Genomic DNA, 23,730 nt, shown 5'->3' with positions numbered 1-23,730 from the left:
CTACTGCATGTGCAACAATATTTGCTTTATGGATGGCTAAAATGAATGAGGACTTTCCATGTTTCTGCAGGCGCAGGAGTCAAGAGAGAGGAGTATGAAAGCACCAGACCTGGGGTCAAATGGTAGTCGCAAATAATTCTTAGAATTTGTTTTAGCCTGCAGTACGAGATGGGTGGGGTTTATCCAATGAGGACAATTCACAGAAGTCACAAAAGTGCACTAAACATAAACTGATATGCTTTACATCCTGTGATAACCATTCATGGTATTGATTTATGAGGCAAATGGCAACAAATAAGCTAAAACTAACCATTTAAAGCTGAAATCCATAACTTTCATGCTCTACCCGGAATTCGAACCCTGGTATCACACATGAGAGAACAAATTTCTACCACTCTGCCAATAAGGCATAACTGCTTGGTCAGGCGAGATATTGCGCTGAGCTTCAGGCAGTACCGGCAGTTGTCAAACAGTAGGGGCCCTATTTTCCATGACCAGCTTTAGACCATGCTTTAAAATGCATAGCGCATGATTTAAAATGTAAGTGGTGGTTCTGCGTTTGCTCCTCACACCATTCAGTTTCATTAATCCATCTATACTGCACCCAATTCTCAACCGATTTCTATAATTCAAAGTTCTTTGTAATCAGCAAAGTGTTGTTGTTAATTCAGTGTATCAATTATGATTTGATTACCGCTCAATCAAATGCTATAGCTATGCTATAGCTGGTATTTCAAGCACTTAACTGTTCATTAATCCTGGAAAAGAAAAGGTTACCGCTGTTATGTCAGTTAGACGAGCGGGTAAGGAAAGAAACGGAGCGCCTCTTTTACAGTAGTTGCGTGCGTGTGCACTGAAAATATCTAAACTCCAAGCTCACAAAGTGTCGCAGCGCGATACGTTGTGAGTTTGGAGATCAGATATTTTTGTGCGGCAGTAGCGCGCAACTAAGTGAAACATACGAATGTCTCTCAACTCGTTGAGTGTTTGGAGAGCTCTGTCAGGCTGCCAATGTGAGGAAAGAGAAAGGGGGAGAAACGCAACACATTGGGATGCTTTAATATATAATAGCCAACTGAGAATGTGAATATTAGTTGACATGTCAAGATATCACAGATGTCTGTTGGACATGGGACATGATTAGGCAGAGACAACAGGGATTGACGGCCATGCACTGCGTTTGGACATCTCTCCTTTGAATGTGACGTTTGGTGAGTTTCAACCGTGTCTCCTGACATCATTTCATCACATTATTAATGCTGGTCCGAGGGCTCCCGCTCTCGTGCTTTCACTTCAGGCACAAGGATGCTAGGAAAGCATTATGTGCTCTTTTGATCTCGTCACGCATTAAAGACAGCACTGCGCACGAAAGATAGCACTGCACCGCAACTTTGTTCTAAAAGGCAATGGCAGCCGAGTCTGATTGGTTTGATCAATTTAACGTCCAAACCACACACCTATGAATAATCCAGTATAGTGGCTAGTTCCGGTGTTGCCCTTGGCAAAAGATAGCAAAATAGCGCTCGGGTCACACCCCCACGCCGCAAGTTACGGCGCGCCAGGCGTTAATGTGACGTCAAAATAGGGCCCTGGGTATCCTACCCTACACCAGTGTCTACATTTCTCAATGGAAGAGTAGGGAGACCACCTCCAAGTGTGGAATGCCCTGTCCCCATCCCTTAAAAAATGTGGTTCACTGGCTTCCTTTAAAACAGCCCTGAAAATTCACCTTTCAGGAGGCCAAAGGGGGAGGTAGTTATCACTTGTCCCTTACACAGGCGACCACCCACCCCCCACACCTTTTTTTCTACTCTGTACATATAGTGTTTTATATTTGAGATGATTGAATGTTTGGTGCTATTTTTTATATGTTGATGAATTGAATACCTAGGACCCCAATGGAAACAAGACCAAGGACTTTTTGTGTGTTATCCTTTTAGACAAAGTGTTTGACTGTACTCGTGCGTTTTACATTTCTGTCTTCAATCAATCAATCAATCAAAAGAACACTGTAGATGAGATTGTTATATTGTATACTCTACCATACAGAATGATATGTTATGCTAATAACATTTGGCCCAGGAGCAAGTTAGAGATGGCAGCCGTATTGTACTGTTGCTGCATATTTTTCTTCAGCTTATCAGCCATAATGTAACACAGTAACAAAATTATATATTTTCTGTGTCAATTAATTTATACAATTATTCAATTAACTGAAAATGTAATTGAAAGAATAATCACTAAGAAAATATTCAACAGTTGCAGCCCTGCAGCTGTAGTCCTTCTCTCATTCCTGTGTGTGCTCAACCCCAATCTCTACTTGGTGTCTCTCCCAGCTCTACAGAAAAGACAGCCCACTTCAGTCAATGCGGTTACTCGACAAATTTGATACACACGTCCATTCTGCCCCCGACCCCCATCCCCGTTTCCACCCTTAAATAAAATGTGTAAAGAGACAGGAAACACTGGATTCGCTGTATACTGTAAACATTCCACGTCTTTAACCAACCATGCACCGTGCCTTACTAGGGTCTATATACTGTATGTATAATGTTTTTACGGTGTCGAACCTGTGGTCGCCTTCCCCACAGTGCAACACAGACACTGCTGACGTGTGCATCCTCTATATCTGGGCGGGATGGGGGGAGTACCGGGGGTATGAGTACTGGGCTTTTGTCCCACCACATGTCTATTGTGGCTCAACCTTTCCCTCGGGGGCAATTAGGACCTTTTAGTTTGTTGTAAGAGGACCTAAGTACGAGCGGGCCGAGCCAGGAAAAACATTTTTTGAGCTAAACCAAAAACAGAAGCGCATTGAGCTCCTCCGCGCTCTCCGGACTTCTGAGCATCTCTCTATTAAGGACTGTGGTGCAGCCCTACACTGAACAGACAGGAACTGTGGCAGCTTTACAGGGGGGGGGGGCTCTGGGTTGCAGGAGGAAGGGAGGTGAGGCTCCAACCCCACCCTGGGCCTTGCCAAGAGGGCAAACAACTCAAGATCGACAATGTTGGTGGCAAAAGGGGGCACACTTTGAGAGAAGGGTTTTGGAAAGACACACACACTTTTTTTTCACTTTCTCACGGCTGGATGGAAGACAGGAGAGAGGGAAGAGGTGCGACGGGGCAACGGTATGCGCCGAGATCTGCCGTGGCGTGCTGAAGGCAAACACGCACATGTTGTTTAACACAACAGGGACACAGGGCCAATGAAAAGACATTACTGTAAAGTAAAGGCGGGCTACAGCGAAAAGTGTCGGTCCCCCACTTGTGAGAGATAAGCGTATGGGTGTTAGTCAAAGAGGGGCTGTTTACACAGGGATGAAATTGAAAGCGTCAGTGTGTAGGAGAGATGATAGAGACCTACACTGTGCTAATCTAACTCGGAGAGTGTACAAATTTTACCAAATGGAACTGTAAAAGTAAATTTAAGCCATTAAGATCCGGGACGCATCTGTGTCATTTTAGATTTCTTTGGGCTATTCAAAAATACCAGATATAAACAAGCTCATAGCACGGCACAGAGTGCCATGAGCTTGTAGATCTGCTATTTTTTTTAAATCGTGAAAATTTGTGCAAATCTTTGAATATATATATATTTTTAAGCGAACATTTTTAACTCAAATCTTTGCTTCAGGAACAAAATCTCTGGAACAAAATCCCTGGAACAAAATCTTTTGAGATAGGGGGCCCGCGGCCAAATACATATAGTTTTGGGTGGTCCTTGACATGAAAAGGTTTTAAGTACCACTGATATAGCAACATACGTTTGTCAGAAAACTGTTAGGATTTAGAAGACATTTGTAGATGTGTTCCCGGATTGAATGGGTTAATTACGTTTGTACACTCTGAGTTATAAAAGATTTTACTGTGCAGAAGATACAAAAGAGAAAGAAAGAAGGAAAGAAAAAATAAGACATGAGACGTGAAAAGTGAGAGGAAGATCGGACAGAAAGACAGGAAAGTGTAGGAACTCCTGGTGGACATGGGGGAGTGGGGGTGCTTGTCTTGCTGCAGAGAGTGAACGCTTCCCATAGCGAGCAGGAGCGGATCAGCAGAGGTGAAAAAGCATAGAGCCTCAGTGCAAAAAATGCCATGAGTGATGAGGAGGGGTTAAGAGAACTGAACCCATTTAAGTCACCCAAATAAGGGCTGTGGGAGCCCATGATGGATGCTCCACGGCTCCTAAGAGTAGACGGAGGTAGAGAGAGGAAAGAGGGAGATGGGTGGGGGTGGGGGGGGTGACTATGATCCCCCCACTGAATAAAAACAAATCAGTTTGATGAACAGCAGAATTAAGAAAGGATACACAGGTCTGATGTCTACTAAAAATATCATGTCATGAGTACAAAATGTAAAAAAAATAAAAATATAAATAACAGATAATTATTGGAATAAAAGATGTATTTTTTTCCCCTCCATAACGGAAACACAAATTCCCATTTGTAAGGCTTATAGAATAGAACTTTGGTAATTGTCATACTTGTAACTCACTGGCTGAAAAAATTAAAACAACAAGAAACAGTCAAAACTATGTCAGAAGCACTTGCTGTTGATAAGCGCAAGACAAACAGGATTTACCCTGTAAGGCCTGTTGAAAGCACGCAGCACTTGTATTGCCCTACTAAAAAGTGAAAAACTGGAGTGGTGTGCGAGACGGCTGCACATCAAGTTAGGGTTTCTCCTGAGAGCATCCTGTGTGCCGTACGGTGTTACCCAGCACTGCGCTGTAATAAACAGTTATAGTATGTTTAGACAGACCAAGAGCTTAGCATTCTTCCATTACCAGTGTGTTCCCAGAAGAACCCACCCTCTGCGAGTGTTTCTCTCTTCCAAAGTGAGTGTGCATGTGTGCACGCTTGTGTGAATGTTTAAGTGCGTGCGTGCGTGCATCTGTCTAACCACGCTTGGATGTGCACACAAGTAATTGTGTACACACATGTGTGCCCATAATAAAATATTTCATTGGCTTCCTCTCCGAATTGTTACAAGTGGTGCCATTATTTAACACAGGGCTCGGGGCAGTGTACGGAGAGCAATGAGGGTGGGGGTGTTGCAGTGCACCAGTGCTTAACAAGCACACTTAACCCCAGCTGGCCATGCTTGGCTGAAGAAAGGAGAGGTTGTTCCCTACCAGTGACATGGCACAGGAGGGCAGACGGGCCAGGCTAAGTAGAGGACAGGGCAGCGTCGTTAATGAAACGGGCTCAATTACACTAAACACCGAACAATGAAACCGGAGTGTGTGCGAATTGTTTTACAATTTCACATTTATATCTTGAGAATTTAGCGTATAAACCATGTAACTCCGTTGACCAGTGGTACCCCAGGGGTCTATACTTATTCAACTCCCTTTTTTCCCTATACACCAAATCTCTTTGACAAGGGATTTTGGATATTTTCATCAAATGTTTGCAGTTGCACAGTAACGCTGGGTTAAAGTGGTTATTTTATACGTTGTAGTACAACAGTGTCACATGGCAAACATAGCAGATCTATGAGCTCACAATAGTGCGTTGTGAGCTTGTAGAACTGCTATTGTTGTGAGGATTGTCACCTATAATGACATTCCCGAAATATGGACGCCAGGGTGGATGCGATTCAAGACATATTAGTTACGATGGCCCAGTAACACGTCTGATGACTGCATTTCATTTTAGCCTGACATGCTTGACTAGATTTAAGAAATGAAAGAATAGGACAGTTTATGTCATTCTAAACCAACCTTCACCAGTATCTGTGGAGAGCACTACTCTATAGAGGTGGCCTAATACAATCATCATACCCAGATAAGGTGTGTAAACCAAACGACCAGAACTGGAAACAACACTAAAATTTACGAGTGGTCAAGACCAAGAATCTCCCCAAAGACAAGCCATCGCACAGACATAAATCAGTATGGAGGATTTAGTGTTTTTATAAGTTCCTGAGTAATAGCTCTTGTTCTATTGGAGCTGTCACAAACATGGTCAAAAAGCGGTTAAATGGAAGGCTGCCTCAGTCGGTCCAACTTCATGGGAACTGTTGAAAAGAAATCTCAACGCCGTCCTCCGCAAATAAAATGTGCATTTGTCATGTTGCCGTCATCGGTGCTTGGTACGAGCACATAAATAATAATAATAAGCTCTGTGGTACATAAAAGTGTTAGAGGCTCCTTGGCAAAAGGTTGACAGAGAAAGCAGGGAGAGGCTAAGAATGAGAGAACAAAAAACAGAAATGTCTGTGTGGCCAATTCCCACTAGAAAGCTAGACTAACTCTCTCTTCATGCCCACTGGAAAAAAAGGAGTCCGTGAGAGGGTCCGGGGGATCCATAAAGTCTGGCTAGGTAATTGATTGCTCCTGGTAGGGCAATCTGTGTGGGATCCATGTTTTTCTTTTTTTCAGCCTGTAGGAGCAGAGAAAACACACACGCGGGTGATTCTCAGCGATAGAGCCATTAGATGGAGACTGACTGTGTGAGGGGTGGGGGTCCCCCGGCAGCAAGGATGTCTACGTCAACCACTTAGATATTACAGTACACACGCGCAAGTGCGCGCGTGCACACTCATCCACAGTACCCAAAAACCCTAGCCTAAATACGGCGGCGCCCAGTGTTAAAGCCCTGGGAATTAGGAGATGCGACGGATACGAGTACGAGAGAGGGGAATCCGCCCTCTAGACGAAGGCGAATTAAGCCGTGACCTATGGCCCCCCCGTCGAGTAACATTTAGAGAGAGCTTCCTGTACGCAGGCACCACTCTGCGGGCCGTTCATCACCGACGCGAGGGTGGGCGGTCACCATTACGCACAGATGGACAGACGCGCACACATTCGCACACATACACACTGGTGTCTCCCGACTTTACAATAACACGTCGGCAGTCACAACTCCACATCTGTCACGGAGGGACGTGTTTAGAAAAGAGTCATCGTTATTAGTCTTTTATTTGCTGGAGATGGGCGCATGACGGGGTAGGGGTGGGGGGGGGGGGGGGGGGTTTAGAGGAAGCCTGTCTGGTTATCATCCAGTTCTTCCTCTTCTTCTCACTCGGCGAGTCCACACTGGGGCAGAGGCTCGGACTGACCGGGAGGGTTTGGGGCGGGGTGCGGCGGGGCTCAAGGAGCACAGATTAGCGGTGCCCAGAGTCAGACGGCCCCCGAGGGGTCTTAAATCACAGTCAGTCACTCCCCAGGGCTTGCAAACATCACCGTTCCCATCGACCCCCTTACACACGCATACACACACTCCCAGAGACCTCGCTGTATATGTCTTATCAATTAGCTTATCTAACTTATCTTATCTCATTCATCTTCGGCTGTACTGTAACAATCATGTTGTTGGATGATGTTAACATCATCTCTCACTGTCAAACACACTCTTAGACAGTCAAATGCAGACATATTTGGGCACACGCAAGAAATGGAAAAAAGACATTGTTTTTTTGCCGTCTTTCTCAAGAAACTAAATAAGTAAAAGCAAAATGTCTCAATGTAGTTCATGCTATTTTAACCATTTAAGCCCTATTTTATACTTTATCATAAAACAGTATCACACAGCAAAAATAGCCAGTCTACAAGTTCACAACACAACCATACACATTGTGAACTTGTAGATCTGGTATTTTTCTTCACTAAGTTTTTAAAAATATTTCCCTGTAATGGCCAAATTAAATACGGACATCAGGTTGTAAGTGACCCCAAGCTGATAAATCACATTTATTCACTCATAACACAATTACAAAAAACACAAATCAAACAGGAATGTTGGCAAGGAATCCAGTTTTCTATCTAGACCTTGTTTCATTAGAGTATAAGTAGGTCTACATAATGTGTAAGTGTTTATAATAACAGTTACCTGGACGTCTACTCCGGCTCAATCACTAAAGTATGATTCAGTGTCCCTGTGTCAGTGTGCGCATGTCGTGTATTTCTGTTTAATTCTTTAAATGTAATGATTATTGATACTGATCAGTAGGAGCAGACGTAGATCATTTGTAACGGGACATCCTATTCCTTCCCTGCCTGGCTCCCAATCTTTCCGTCTAGCATACCTTTTATATTCTCTTTAAGACACAAGTCATCACATTCCTAAGTCGAGGCCTTTTCCATAAATACACAGACACTCGACATGTGACACTTTCAACTGAAAGCTGACATTTACTCCAACAGACCATGTATGTCTACTTAGTTTCTACACAGTCTCCCTGGCTAGCAGAAGATGGTCTTACCAGGGGTTAAATTCTGTTCTTGGCTTGCTCATATTTTCTTTTACATGTGCGTCTGTGCATGTGTCTGAATTCACGCTCACCTTTGTTCCCAACCAGCGCTACAACAGGCTGAATGTCAGACTCCTCGTTGGCTTTCTTAACCATGCTGAACCAGTCCTCCAGATTCTCAAAGCTCTGGTAGTTGGTGATGTCATACACCAGAAGAACCCCCTGCGATTTGGGAGAGACACAGAGAAACCTGGTCAGAGACCCCCACACACCTGGCTCACATTCAGTGTTAGTATGGGATTGAATTGTTCTTTGCAAATGGGACTTGATAATGTGTGTGGGTGAGCAAGCAGCAGGTGGCACTGCTTCTCTTCTAAGGACAGTCTGACGAGGACACACACGCATTTGCTCTATGACTCTTTTTGTAAATTGACACATTTTCACATGCAAATAGTGGTCAAGTCTAGTCCACATGGAAAGAATTCCTAGCTTTGTCAGCACAAGACAAGAAGACGAAGAGAAGAGGTAAAATCTAGTCTAAATCCATCTAAAGACTGCAAAAAAATAACTCTACCTCTGTACTCAACTACTATTTTATATTTCATGTACTCCTCTCTTCCATACATCTAGGTCGACAGGAATATTATCTGTGCACTATCGATGCAACACTTCTTCCATTCCCTAGTTTTGGTTGTAACATTGACAATCCATTCAACGTTTGCGCTTGCTCTGGCCGGGTCGTACTGAATAAGCGCAGCAGCTAAAAGCTAAATGTCTCCAATGTAAATGCTGGACCATCATTCCACTCGCGGTCAACATTGTCGGCATTATGAGAACATTGAAACAAGAAGCGAATCAGACACAAAACATTCTGCAGTGTTATAGAAAAGTAAAACAACACATACAAGAGCCCACAAAAATGCCAACACACAAAACATACAACATGACTATCAGTTATAATTAGTTCAGGTTTTGCCAGTTCAAAAGGATTGAATATGAACGTGAGCCAAGTTAAATATGTCTATTTTGATTGCAGGGTGAAGGGATGGATGTTCTTTTCTGTTCCACGGACACGCAATGTCACAACACGCAGGGTCTGCAACGACAGCTCGCATCTCTGACAATTGTACGACACCGCTACGGATGGCTATGATTGATTACAGGCTGCGCTGCCTCCAACAATAGTTGTGAAAGTTTAACAAATGACCGGTGAGAAACTCCCTAAGCAAAGTGTCGTAATGTGGCACTGATGTACAACACCACTGTTGTTTTGAGAGAGACACACACACACACACACACACACGGTTTTAAACCAGGTGGGCTCTATAGCTTCCTCTTCAAACAAGTACAATTCTGAGTGCTTCTGGAGGTGACGGATAGATGTAGTCTATAGCAACAATTCTACCTGCGGAGGTTGCCCGGCTATTACACAAACAAACACAACTCCCACACGGAAATTGCAGTGTTTGCAAAGAGCTCTCACTGTTATTGTAATTACAACATTGTTAATTTTTCCACATAGATTGAAAAAAATCAAACACACCATGTGTGAAAATGAGACTGATACATCATCTACCGATTTCCTTTGGCACTGGTATATTGATGAAAAGCAAAAAGGAAGTGATAAACTAAAACTAAACAAATAATCTATTGTTCATCCATGTTGTGTGTGTGGACTGCTATGCATATATTGTATGCAATGCACTGTATTGTATATATTATCAATATCTGTATGTAAGATGCACAAATATGTACATTTTGTATGTGCTCGTCTGTGAACCCAAGTGATTTATTATGACTTGTTAGTGTTTCTGAATGGAGTTGCTAGAACAATATAATGGTAAAAATAACCATATTCACTAATGGGCTTAATTCAAACCTACACCAGATTTATCACCATTGACAACTTCTATAGGACATCACATGGCTATCCTTGCTTTGAAGCCTTTCAAAACAGAGCGATACACTGCAATTAAGTTGTCCTTCCGACTGTGCTCGATTCACCATAATTTCAACAAGATAGAGACACCTAGCTTCCACTGAGCACGCTGAGACTAAATTCTGAAAAGCTTATTGCCTGTTTGTTGGACAAAAGAAAGCTGAGAGTGCAGAGGCCGTAACAAGAAGATGTGCAATGTGCTTTGGTTTGACTAATTGAATAAAAACGTTGCATCAGAGGATGGTTGTCTGCATTGTGTGTGTGTGTGTGTGTGTGTGTGTGTGTGTGTGTGTGTGTGTGTGTGTGTGTGTGTGTGTGTGTGTGTGTGTGTGTGTGTGTGTGTGTGTGTGTGTGTGTGTGCCCCCCCCTTAGGCCCTTTATATTTCTTCATATGATAAGTAGATCTGCTACTTTCACAATTTTTTATTTTAAGAAAACTGACAAATTTGCCCAAAACAGGGATGCCAGTGATTAACATAATTTATTTTTTTATTAAATTGATAAAGGTGGGTGCAGTAAGTGATTTTCTTTTGTTAAAATAAGTATTAAATGGCTCTATACTGTATTCTGGTAGCAATCACTGCTATAGAGCGTCTGTTCAATAACAGGGGTCTCCCCGTCTCTACAGCTCTTCAGTAAACAAAAAAAAACATTTTCAGCTCAGGATACCAATTTTATCCAATCAGGAGAGAAAACTCATACAGGATACAGGATAAACAAGTGAAATTGGAAGTGATTACACAAAAAAAATTAGCTGAGAAAATGTTAACACTATAAAATTGAAGCTGATACATGGATACTCTCCCCTGATTGGATGAAATTGTCAAACCACCTGAAAATGTATTTTCTGTTTATTAAAGAGATGGAGAGACAAGGAGACCCATGTTACTGAACAACAAACACTCTATAGCAGTGATTACTATCGGAATATGGAGCTTTAACCTTTTAACAAAAAGGTTTTGTTTGAACCAGAAAATATCACTAACATTACCTTTAAATTGAGATATTATATTAAATATAATGTAACTATCAAACATATCAGACAGCCTATATTTCCCAAAAGGTAATGCATGTACTTAATGCAGTCTGACCGGAACCAGGGATAAACATATCACCACTGGCGATAAACATTTATCACTACATGGGTGAATATCAAAAGCAGAGGCATGGATTTTCACCTCTACATCCCCCCAGCAAATCGAACCCTGCATGCACAGGTGTATTTGGGCACATGTGGGTGTCACCGTACATGAGCTCCGTAGACGTATTTATCCAGCATTTTCCCTCCTAGTGTTTGACCTCCGATGTCCCACACCTGCAGAGTCACGTTCAAGTTACCTAAAGAGAAAGAAGAAATGTCCCACATATGAAATAGTTTTAATGCAACCAACTAACAAACATAAAAAATAGTTTTAACATGTCTTTGTTGAAGAAATGTGATGTATGTTGATGTAAGGAACACCAACGTCACCAGTTTGTGATGATTTTCCATCTCGGATGTTTTTCTGTCTCTCTCTTTTAAAACATTTAGTCGTTTGTTTTAACAAAGCTCATAATCCCCAGAAAAACGGCGAGTCAGCCGTAACCGGAGCCCCGCGTTTTGGGTGAGGGATTTCTATAATAAAAGTGGTCGTTGTTCATATACTACATATTGGAAACAATAAATCAGAGATTAATCTTTCATGCTAAACCGCTCACGCCTGGCAGGTCACCCACACCTCGCATCCAAGAATATCCAGGTCCACAGATTGAGAGTGTGTGTGTGTGTGTGTGGGGGGGGGGGGGGGGGGTGAAGTGAATAGGTATGCTTACCCTCTAATTTAAACATTCTAAATGCCCTGACAGGGGGGAAAAAAACGAGCACTTATTAGCCTGGGAAGAGCTGTTTGCATTGTGACTTTTTCTGCCAAGTCGAGGAAAGTGAGGAGAATTATGTGCTGTTAAGAAAAACAGCAAAAAATTAAAACAGAAAAATACAAGGAAAAGAAGACTTGCTGTGATTTCTGTGGATGAAGCAAAGGAAGACTAAGAACAAAGGCAAGGAGTTTAGCCTAAGTTATGCTTCATCGCACAATGGTGCCACTCTCCGACGATAACGCACCATGAAAATCTGTTATTTTCGGTAAGCAACACCATCGTATGACGAAGCATGAACTAGGCTTCAATGTTGGTGTAGTGAGAGCTCTGCGCCGGGTGGGAGAAGCAATGGAGGAGTGTGCGGACACGGCTGGACGCATCAACCCCTTCATGAGTCCCCCTTTTTTGACCCAGAGGAAGGAAACGGCAATGTTCCCAGTGACTACATCTAGACTATACAGCATCAACATAAAGCTACATTTGAAGAGGGCAATGAATAACGGACCCTCGGTGTTACTGCGAGCGATCCGCGCCCTTATCCGCCACGCTCACACATGAACTTTATTTATGTTTCGGGAGATTCACGCTGACTCGACACAAACCCCACACCCCCCAGACGTTACTGTGGTGGATTACATATACTGAAATAGCACACATGCGCCTGATAGAGGGGCCTTCCAAGACATTTTTTTAAATAGCCAACAGAAATAGAAGAATTACACATTGATAAGAAAATAACATCCCTCACAGGGCATGCTGTAATCGCAGAACATCCCTGGTTTAAGTCCAGCTGGAGACCTGTGTTCCATATCCTAACCTCTCTCTCTGCTTCAGTGTCTTGTCTCTTTACTATCTAAAAATACATTTTAAGAAAAAAACTGTCCCACATCTTTCTATTATAAACAATGAATGATGGAGATGGAGCTAGTCCAGACACAGTGGCATCCAACACAATTAGGTTGTCAAAGAATATATCAACAGATGGCTCCGGGTGGCGCACAGGTAAAGTTCCTACCCACCACCGTGGAGACTGGGGTTCAATTTCTCTGCGGTGCATCCGGCTTGGTCAGGCACTCGAACGAACACAGGTGGCCGAGTTCACGAGTGGGAAGCTGGCAGAGGAGGCCTGTTCAGCAGGGAGCAAAACTGTGAGGGATATTGTGTTCCTCCACACACGTTACACCCTCCTGCTGAAAATCCTCTCTGTCAGGTGAAAAGAAGCGGCTGGTGACGCCATGTGTATCGGAGGAGACACGTGATTGTCTATACCCAACCCAAGACCAACAAGTCATGGTTGGCAGTGACGGGGACTTATACATGGGGTGAATTAGCAATTACCAAATTGGGGAGAAAACAGGGAAGAAGAAAAAAGTATTTATCAAGGTCATTTCCACCTCTGGTCAACCCTCCTGTCCCCACCCCCACCGCTGGCAGACACATCTGGAAGAGGTATTGTTATAAAAAAGTGCACACACAGAGGAGGCTGTTGTGTGCCAATCGGCCTCGCCTCACCTCTCCCCGCATTGGAAAATCTACATTAAGTTTGACAAGCTGGGCCTTCATGTGTAAGAGAGGGGCCAGCGCTGGCTGTATAGGCTACTCTCGCCCCCGTTGCAAGGAGAGCCTTATAGCCCCATTGAGCCCCAAAGACCCACACAACCTCTCTCAATATAAAAGGGCAGGGGTGGGGGGGTCCTAACGAAGCTCCAGACCACCCAGCTCGCAAAGCCACCCTCCTCTTCATCAGCTCATCAACACCCAATTCCCCCAGAAAATGGGCCATTTAACAGCTCTGGTGTTGAACCAGTGTTATAGCTGCAGCAAAGATACAGATGTCAGCCATCATAAAACAAAAGGTCATTGCTTGATATGCGAAGGATCAGCGCTTTCGGCAGAATAAAAAAAAAGATGTACTGGAAAGAAAAATTCTACAATTAACAGCATTGTACAAGGTCTTATTTTAAAACTTGAGCCTTGCAGCATGTGCTTACATTTGGCCTTTTCATTTTTGACTTAACCACAACATTTTTGGGGGTTTAGTTCTCTTAAGTCCCATAAGCTGAGACTGAAACAAAACCAAAATAGTATATTTCAGCCAACACACAAATCAGCATAACTTTTACTTTTAGCACTTAATTCGCCCTCGCTTATTGGTATTTTATTAGTAGTGAAAGAATGGAGCCACTTTGCAGACTTGTGGAGCTTAAGGCCGTGGCCATTTAAAAATGCTGAAAATCCCCCATTTCATAGAGTAGGAAGTCAAAACGAGTACCTTCGTCTAAATATAGCATTAGTCAATAAACATTTATTTTACAGATCTAAGCGGGGACACAGAGCATGGCTTTATTTCCGCAGGTTAAACATAAACAAATAGGAACATGAATGTTTTATGTGGTGCAGGACAAAGATCAGTTGAACTGGGGATCTACTATATGAATATAAAATGCTAAATGTATTTACTCTGCACTGTACCCACAGAATTATGAGCGAGGCTTTGGCCGTTTGGGCATAAGTTGTCCATTGGCCTTGTGGAGGAAGAAAAAAAAAAGCTTGGTGTTTGCTCTGGAGAGGAGAGCTTTCACAGTGAATAACGCTGAGAAGTGGCAGACTCTCCACAATGTGGAGCTACTAGAAAAGACACATTCAAACAGTCCTGAGTTAACCTGCGGAACTAGCCTCTAATCGCTCTACCTGGAAATGCTGGTTTGGGGGAAAACAAATTGCAGTACCAGAAACCGTTAAACATGGATTATCATAGAAAATTATCACATTGTGGTGCATCTGTAAATCATTTGAGGTTAAAACAAACAGGCCACTTGATTAGACCTTAAACCACACAGATATCAATATAAAATAGGGATGTCCCGATCAAGTTTTTTTTTCTGCCTTTAGTCCTTATCAAGCCATTTCATTGAGTATGTACCAACTAAGTCCTAACACCTAGTCCTGATCCGATATTTATATTTTCCAAGCCAATACAGCTGCACAGTGCACATTTAAAACATTTTAAAGTTAGAAAAACCAACCCAATTTAGGTAAGATATGCTTGACGCTTCTTGAAACACTTGCATTTCAGACGTTACACGTGGCTGTTGGACTGCTTTCATTTTCCACTTTAAAATATCTTCTTGCTACAGTCATTTTAGCCTCTGCTAAACAGTAAACACGTGTTTCTGCCTCGCTGTGGCAAGTTGAGAGTAATGTCCGTTTACGACACCTACTCTATGACACCTAATGTATTATTATATATAAAGTATTACAATTGTTAAATTGTACAATAAATATTGTATTGCTTTAGACATATCTACTATATGTTATCATAAAATTATTATTACTATCATAATTATAATGTATTATAATTATATATAAATGACACAAAGGCAGTTTGTTCATCATGTTCATTCAGCCCTATAGCCCCCTATATAGACATTGCTTGGCAAAGAGCTCCAAAATGTAAGTGGTTAGTTATGTGACAATAATATATCTTTGCACTTAGGTAAATCTTAAGTATTTTACTTGGATCAAGGTTTAAATTAAGAGACTTGCCTGGTTTTTCTGTGGAGTGCCATGTGATACAGAAAAACATTCTGTTACTTATCTTGGATGTGAGCTGAACCTATGTATGACAGGTGAATCTATGGCCCCTTCTGTTATTGGGAAGGTAAATTCAAAAGACATGTTTTGCAAGAATACTAAAGTTCCTTGATAAAGAGACCATAAGGACATGCATCATTAGTTCAATGATATATTGATTACACTCGAACTGCCTGGTATAATTGTATAACAAAAATAACAAAACACTAGCATCATAAACCGTAGAACAACTAATGAGGGTAGTCCTTAGACCCCAAGAGCACACATACGTCCAAAATATTTTAAAGAGTTGAACTGGCTTACTGTTGATTTTAGGATTTTGTAGTTAAAACGTATCATGGTTTATGAGATTCGACATGGTATTTTTGTTCATTTATTTTTATAAGAAACTTCCATAACATGAATACGAGGACTACTGTGTACAACCTGAAATTGCCTAATTTAAAAAGCAGGTTAGACGTAGGCTACTATGGCTATTTCTTTAAGAGTGGAATCTCAAATAAAATAAAATCAGTTAATACTGTGATAAAATCAGTTAAGACTGTGAGAAGTATTAAGAAGCATTTGAATAATTGGCTCCTGAGTAAAATATCAGAGAATGCACATTAGTTTTTATAATGTGTAATCTGTGGAATATGTGTTGATTTTATAATGTGCTACGAGTAGCTTACATGCTACACACTATTCCTGCCTGCCTCCCACCCAATACAGGACCACAATGGAAATAAGTCACGTAACTCTCCTGACAGATTAGGTACTATACGCAAGTGTATTTTAATGTATCAAATAGCATGACGTAGAGAGAGTGCAATGGGGTAGAAAATGGCTTAATACAGCTGATATACCAATCAATAAAGAAATATGTCTTGATTAGGTTGCTATAATGATGTTTCGGAGCAGATCGGGATGTCCCTAATATGAAAGCTAATAAATCTAGTAAAAAAGGTGATTTGACTAAATAAAACTATTTTTAAACTATGAATGTTTCTTTGATCCCCAGAGGAGAATTGCCGTTACATTTGTAATAACCAATGGGGATTCAATTAGATAATTATGCCACTTAAACATTCTCATAATCCCATATAATAGCACATATTTAAAGGTTAATAATAGAGCATTTACGGTTACAAATGGTCGTACTGGTATGTTTCCCCTATGACCTTGCAGGACAAAATATTCCTTTGTATTAGCAAGTCTAAAAAGCCTCCTACCCCTGTGTGCTTATAGAGCACACGTGTCCATGCTGGGGGTGTACAACAAACTAGCATTCCCAAAGGATTGTGAAGGTGTCTCACCTGGAAGAGTTATTCTCTTCAGAAAGAAATCCAGGCCGATGGTTTGTTTGTACTGTTTCCCAAAGGCCTCCTGTGCAAACCTGGTGGCGAGTGACGTCTGAAATAGAGAGACAAAGGGAAAGTCAGTGAATGAGTGCTGAGTGCTTCGGCCAGCAAGATCATTCAAAAAATCTGTAGCTCGAGGCCTAACCAAATGATTCTATGAATAGTCTGATCAAATTAAATAAACATAAACACACAGCTGCACAGTCAGTTGCACACACACATACACACACATATACATATATATATACATATATATATACACACACACACACACACACACACACACACACACACACACACACACACACACACACACACACACACACAGGCTTTAGTCAAAATCATGGCATAAGCCAATGTAGTGCAAGAAGCTGCAAAACATCTTCCAAGAAAAATATATTAGTGTGCTTCCTAAGTTCCTGAGAAGGGTACTTAGGTGCTGAATAGAATTCACAGCCAACTAATTGCATTCCACATCAGAGAAAACATTTTGTTTCATTCAAATTGACCAAATTCCAAGAAAGGCTTTTCCAGTTCTTTTTCCAGACCAGTTATTATAGCCTACATCTACAAGGGTAAATAACCTAAACCAGACAAAAAGCAAATGTATCCAATATCCTAACATAACACCTAGTTTAGTAGAGTATCCTCTACAGAAAGGTAATAATTACTAATACACACACATTTGTATTGTGATAGTTATTCTCAGTAGTAGCATTATTATTATATGATTGTTTTTGTTTATTGCACATTATACATTTTGTAAAAGTAATGGGAATGGCGCACACAAGTCATTGACACTGCAGCATGCAGTCTCACAACTTTGTCACGGGTGTGACGGTGAAAAATCAATGTGAATTACAAAAACAGGTGTCAGGGAATGTGTCATGTCAAACTGCAGACCCAATAATCGCCACAAATTACAACAACACTCCATCACTCCTTGTCACTGTTGTGTCCCGAGACGACGGGAGAAAAATGGCATGTTAGGGGCCCGCCTGAAATCCATGGGAATTCAGTGCAGACTCTTGACATGCCAAGTTTAATTCATTTTGATGGATGAGGATAAAAAAAAAGTGCTGCATGTCTATTAGCTATCTTTAGAGCAGTGAGCTTACATAAACATAGCAGAGAGCCGTAACAGTGGGACTTCCTTGGTCTTCATGTGGCAGTGAATGCATTTAATGTGCTACTTGACAGTCATTCAGGATTTGAGGATTTGAGCTACATTCAGTGGCACTTTACTTTACAATGACCTCATTCCAGTGTATTAACTTGTGTATTAACCTATGGCAAAGCATTGTAAATACACTGTGTAAGTACTTGTTGAAATGTGATAAAATAGTGATACATTACATATTTTGAGAAAACCGGCTTTGCTAACACAGTACTGACAGAGTGTCATTGTGTACACATTATTGAGAAGCTGCAAAGATTAAGACACCGGATCTTTTTTATTTTAAGCTAAAATGTTACTCTTAACTCTCTCAATCCACAAAGCGTTCACTCAGCCCTACAAAGCAGTCTACCTTCATTCACCCTGAGAAGTGCGTCGGCATCAGCCAAAACATGTTTGAAATAAAGTATAGGATTTTAAGGCACAATGGAATACAATTAAGCTCAATGTTTGGCTTGAATTGAATCTTCAATTAAGGCAAGAGACCTATTTGGTTTCCTCAAGACACAGATGTGCTGTTGGGACTGTCACCTTTGATATCAAACCTTAAAGTTTATCCGAGCATGGATCTGCTAAAGTAATCTTGGAATTCCATTCCCAACACACTGAATGTTTAAGGCTAACCTTTGGGGTCAATGGCTTTCCAGATGAACCTGTCTTTAGAGTTGTACATTGGATGATTTAGCCATCTAATTCTTTTTAAAGTTCACCAGCCCATGGGCTCTTGTCCCAGCATGCAGTGTGTCACTGGCTCTAGAGTGATTGAAAAATTATAAGAGGTGACTGATGCAACAAGGAGAAAATCGGCCATTTAAGTAGCCCAAACAATCAGCGACAACAGAGGAATAACTCGCTCGGACAGCAAAAATGTATTCCACATGCTCACGTTGGCCTAGCTGGCCATTTGTCTTGGCATTCCAGTAGCTTGGCTCTCCTCCCTCTTCGTAGTCCTTCTTTTCCACCACACAATTGGGACTAACCCGCGAATGTAAAAGTTGGCGTAATCCTGACACTCCAATAGAGAACGGCACAGGGTTACCAATGATACCGGTGCCGGGAAATGAGGGAAGTTCCAGTGAAAAAAGAAAACAGTGGGAGAGAGAAAGGGAGAAGAAAACCGACAAGCAGTCCATGTCGATGTGATGCAACCCAAATATGTTTCAACAAATGATGCAAGATGGGAGCTCATTCTTGCAGAATGAATGCTATTAAAAAAACAATGCATTCTTTGATTTTATTTCTAGGTGACAGCCTTAAAAGATCAGCATTCTGCTAGTGTTGAAATTGTGATGAATTGTTGGTTTTGTTGTATAAATGAAGAATTAAACATGAAAAAATAAGATATATTGGTAATTGGTTGCATAAAATCATTGAAGCTTAAGAACGCTATCCATAATATTTGGGAAAAAACACTTTTTAAACTGAATTAAAACATGGTTGATATGGGCAATGCTGGAGACTAGGCTAAGCCTTGCAAACCAAAACGCTAACATATGAGCCTCCATATTTTAAAAACACCTCGCTCAGGTGGACAAGCCTTCACAGATCTCCTTATATTTCTGAATGGACAACCAACCAACCACAAGCACAAATACCACAAAAAAATGGTCCAAGAAAAACTGATCCGATTGCAATTTGCTCAGTAAATTGACATTAATAAGGGGGGAAATTGCATTCAAGATGTTAGTCAGTGGTGCCTAGTCAAAACGGGTGGGTGTGGGTAAGGGGGCCCTCCTGTTTTCTGCCCAAAACAGACAAGCAGGTAAGTCATTCAGACAGTGATGAACTGACACCTGGCAGCAGTAAGACGGGGGGGTTATTAATGTAGCGTATCTACTGGGAACTGAGTTGTGTGTGTTCTCTGCCCATTCCATACACCACCACTACCATCCGCCCCCTCCCCAAAAAAAACTTCAACCTTCCAGAATAAGAACATTCTTTTTTTTTTACCTCTCATTGGATGTCTCCATTACGGCTACATTCATTTTCTCTCTCCCACAGGAAGGAGGACAGATTACCTTCGAAAAGTTGAAGTTGAAAGCGTCTCTAAAACGCCTAAAGCCTAATGTATACTTTGTTGTACGGCCATTTCACATGGTGAAAATAACTGAATAACTCGCCGGAAAGCAGTGACCAAGGATATTAGGCTTTAGTATTTGGCCGTGTTCCAACTTATTCGAATCATTGCAAGTACATAAGATCAATTCTGAAGCTGAGCTAACCCCTCTGATGCAGGTTTGCATAGGCATAACATCAGCTACATTTCTAGATAATACAAACCTAGTTTTGATTAATGGAGAATGATGGCAAACTGCTTTAAATACTTAACAGCAGGAATTTTTCCTAATTGCTGTATACCTTGCGTTAACTACAGTATGTTGAGTGGAAAAAATAAAGGTTGCTCAAACAAAAAATATATAATAATCTAGCCTAAAAGTACCCTAATTCAGGCTCATCTATGCTACAATTTTGGCCAACATAAATAATATCCTACTATAAATGCACGGACATACTACAGGTCTCTTGGCCGGCAAGAAGTTTTACTTAACCTGACACAAGCAGGCCAACTCCCTTTCCCTTGTTAATGTGCTCAATCAAATAACAAAACAACAGCCTTTTCTCAGATGGGTTGTCCAGACATTATTTCGCCAAATGGGGCTAGGGTCTCAGGTCCCGACCCTCACTGACAAAGTAGAAGTGTGTAACAGCAACATAAAACAGGATGATGAAACTGTAGTCCTCTTTATCAGTTGTTCTAGTCTAGGCCCTAATAGGTACATAAAGGTACGTAATGTTTCCCTTACATTTATTTACAAGCAGCAGCCTTTAGCAAGACACTGATCCAGTACTATGTGTAAATATGTAGACAATTTGTTTGTTTTTATTGATCTCTCTTCTCTTCCCCTTGCCGCCCCCCGCCCCCCTTCTTCTTCTTCCCTTTCTCTTATGGAAACAGCAAAAATTATGGAGCTTGCACAAAAACGAACCCTTACCTAATCATACATCAGTTGTTCTGGATTAGAGCATCAGCTAGCCTACTGTACATGTCTACAATGTTACATTTAAATTGTTAACTTTACAAATATTCCTATTTTGGATGTACACATCCAGAATGAAAGAAGATAAGATAACACTAGCTACATAAATCTGCATTATGTCGATAAACTCAACTATGCTAGGTAGACACAGTAACACTGACACACATACAGTACCACCACCACCACCACCACCCTTGACCCTTTCAACAGCACATTCAACGTGGATTAAGTACATTTAATAGGTTTAGAAGACAGGATTTGTGTCAGATTTAAATCTATTATGCCATCTCTGAGACAGAAGCAACATCATATCCAATAACTTTAAAACTGTCTACCCGAGGCTTAGGTTACTCTAGTATAGTGGGAAAACTATAGTTATTAACTTCCTGAGAGGTACAAATTAATATACTCTTAATGTATGTATATTTGTGAGGTCATTCACATTCTGCTGCTACTTCTGTCCTGGAGTCCTGACATTTCAGTTAACTCTGTACAGACAAATATAGTTTGCCTGTCATTAAATGTTTTGATGAATTGAGTACAAAGGACCACAATGGAAACAAGCCATAGGCTTTCTTGGGTTTAAAATCCTCTTAGCAGATCTTGTATTGAACTGTACTTTCCTGTGCTTTTTTTTTTGCAAACTGCTAATAAAGTATTCAATCAATCAATCAGGGCGTTGAACCCCGAGAGGCGTTATAACTACAGATAGATAAAGAAAGATAGTGGCTGTTTTAGCACCAACAGACTAAAACGATGCTACAACTTGATGAAAGTCACTTATGTAGAAAAGCATTAGCATTTGGGAGCTAAAGTCACGATGCTTAACTGCACTCAGTAAATGTCACATAAGATTAGTGACACACAAGTTAGCGGTAGCACCTGCAGTGGAGCGTTTATAGCGCCTATATGAACTGGAATAACGGTTCACTAACGTTCGATAACGGTGCTCTATGATGCCAGCAGCGAGCAGCCAGGCAGCTAGCTTAGCTTTAGCCACAATAGCTAACGTTGGCGTCGGTCTCCATGGTGACAAGAAAGGTTGCAGGCTTTTAATTATCGTCGCTCTCAAATAATGACATTTTAAACGTTTCATCGACAACATTTCTTCTTCGAGCGAGACGACAGGACGCCACTAAAAATATAAATTCAGTTGGAACGCGACATTTTGGTCGAGCGACGCTCTTGCGACAAAGTAAAGTAGTTTGAAACGCTCATGCGACAAAGTAAAAGTTTAACGCCCGACCGCACCGAGCTTGATAAAAGTATATTCTTCGTGGATGTGTTCACATTGTTGTGTGTTATTATGATGTCCTCACCTTCCCAGACGCACCGTCTCCGATCACAACTATCTTCAGCTGTCGGTCGTGGCTGTCCTCTTCAGAGTCCGACATGATGACGTTAAACTAGGTAGTGCCACTATTTTTGCACAAAACCCCCCCAAAAAAGACACATAAAGAAGTCACAAGTTGTTGAATGTAGTTAGTTAGTCTGATGGATTAAATGAACACACACCAGACGCCATTTTGACTCTGCACTGCAGCATGATCCATTCGCACACACGGTGAAAGAAAATAGGCTACTATATGATGAACAGGTCTACCGCAGAGCACGACAGAGACCACGGCTAACGTGTCGTTCTGGCGTCCACTGAATGTCCACTATCAGTTGATATTTTAATTAATTCCGACTTAAACGATAAAGAACATTAGATATCAAGTCGTGTACCGCTAGCTAACTGCTATATGGACCCGTCCTACCATGACGCGTTGCCGTTGCTATGACAATAAAGGTCAAAGTTTGAGCATTAACCACTTAAACCCCATGTGGGTATTCTGGAGTCCCTCAGGGTTCAATACTAGTGTATTTTCGGTTATTGTGGGGAAAGCTTTCGCTGATGTGATGCAGCGCGTCTTGTTGTGAGCTTGTCGATCTGTTGTTACTCCAAATTAATATTATGGCAATAAATCAGATTATGCTACATTACATTAAAATTGATTGATTGATGTACTTTATTTAGTAAGACATGAGAACATCAGTACATGGAAGTATAAAAATTCACAATACAAGGTCTACTAAACTGGGAGACTCATTAAGCACTGAACTTGTTTAAGATGAGATCCCCATGCACACAAATCATGATGACACAAATCAAAAATAAATAGCACGCCATTTATTTTTGATTGATCGATTGAATACTTTATTAGCAGTGGTACAATTTTACAGGGATTGTTAAAAGGATAACACAAAAAGCCCTAGGCGCTTGTTTCCATTGTGGTCCTGTGCCAGCAAGGTGCCCCTCCCCCCCACCCCCATAAAGTGAATGAATCTCTTTATTTAAGTCCACATTTATGAATACATTACAAGGGCCCAAATATTTTTCAGCTGCTTGATGCCATACATACTCTAATAACATGTATGTCAGTGCATGGCTTCAAACAAGTTTACAGAACTCTCTCACACACACACACACACACACACACACACACACACACACACACACACACACACACACACACACACACACACACACACACACACACACACACACACACACACACACACACACACACACACACACACACACACACA

General features: G+C 41.4%; 1 protein-coding gene across 2 annotated transcripts in view; it reads right to left on the bottom strand.

The window, feature by feature from the left end:
- The window catches only part of rab28 (RAB28, member RAS oncogene family), a 36,053-nt gene extending 13,152 nt beyond the window's left edge, over positions 1-22,901 (bottom strand). For both annotated transcript variants that reach the window (XM_084085720.1, XM_084085719.1), the window contains exons 1-4: positions 22,458-22,901; positions 16,879-16,975; positions 11,382-11,470; positions 8,286-8,415 (exon numbers count right to left, since the gene is read on the bottom strand). In XM_084085720.1, the coding sequence (XP_083941846.1) occupies positions 8,286-8,415; positions 11,382-11,470; positions 16,879-16,975; positions 22,458-22,532 (391 nt within the window). In that variant the 5' untranslated portion in view covers positions 22,533-22,901. The remainder of the gene's footprint in view (positions 1-8,285; positions 8,416-11,381; positions 11,471-16,878; positions 16,976-22,457) is intronic.
- Positions 22,902-23,730: the final 829 nt, after the last annotated feature.

The sequence above is a fragment of the Gymnoscopelus microlampas genome, assembly GCF_963454915.1.
Source record: "Gymnoscopelus microlampas genome assembly, chromosome: 18".
Taxonomy (NCBI): domain Eukaryota; kingdom Metazoa; phylum Chordata; class Actinopteri; order Myctophiformes; family Myctophidae; genus Gymnoscopelus; species Gymnoscopelus microlampas.
Note: the sequence above shows the minus strand (reverse complement) of the source record. Positions and strands in the feature narration are given on the sequence as shown.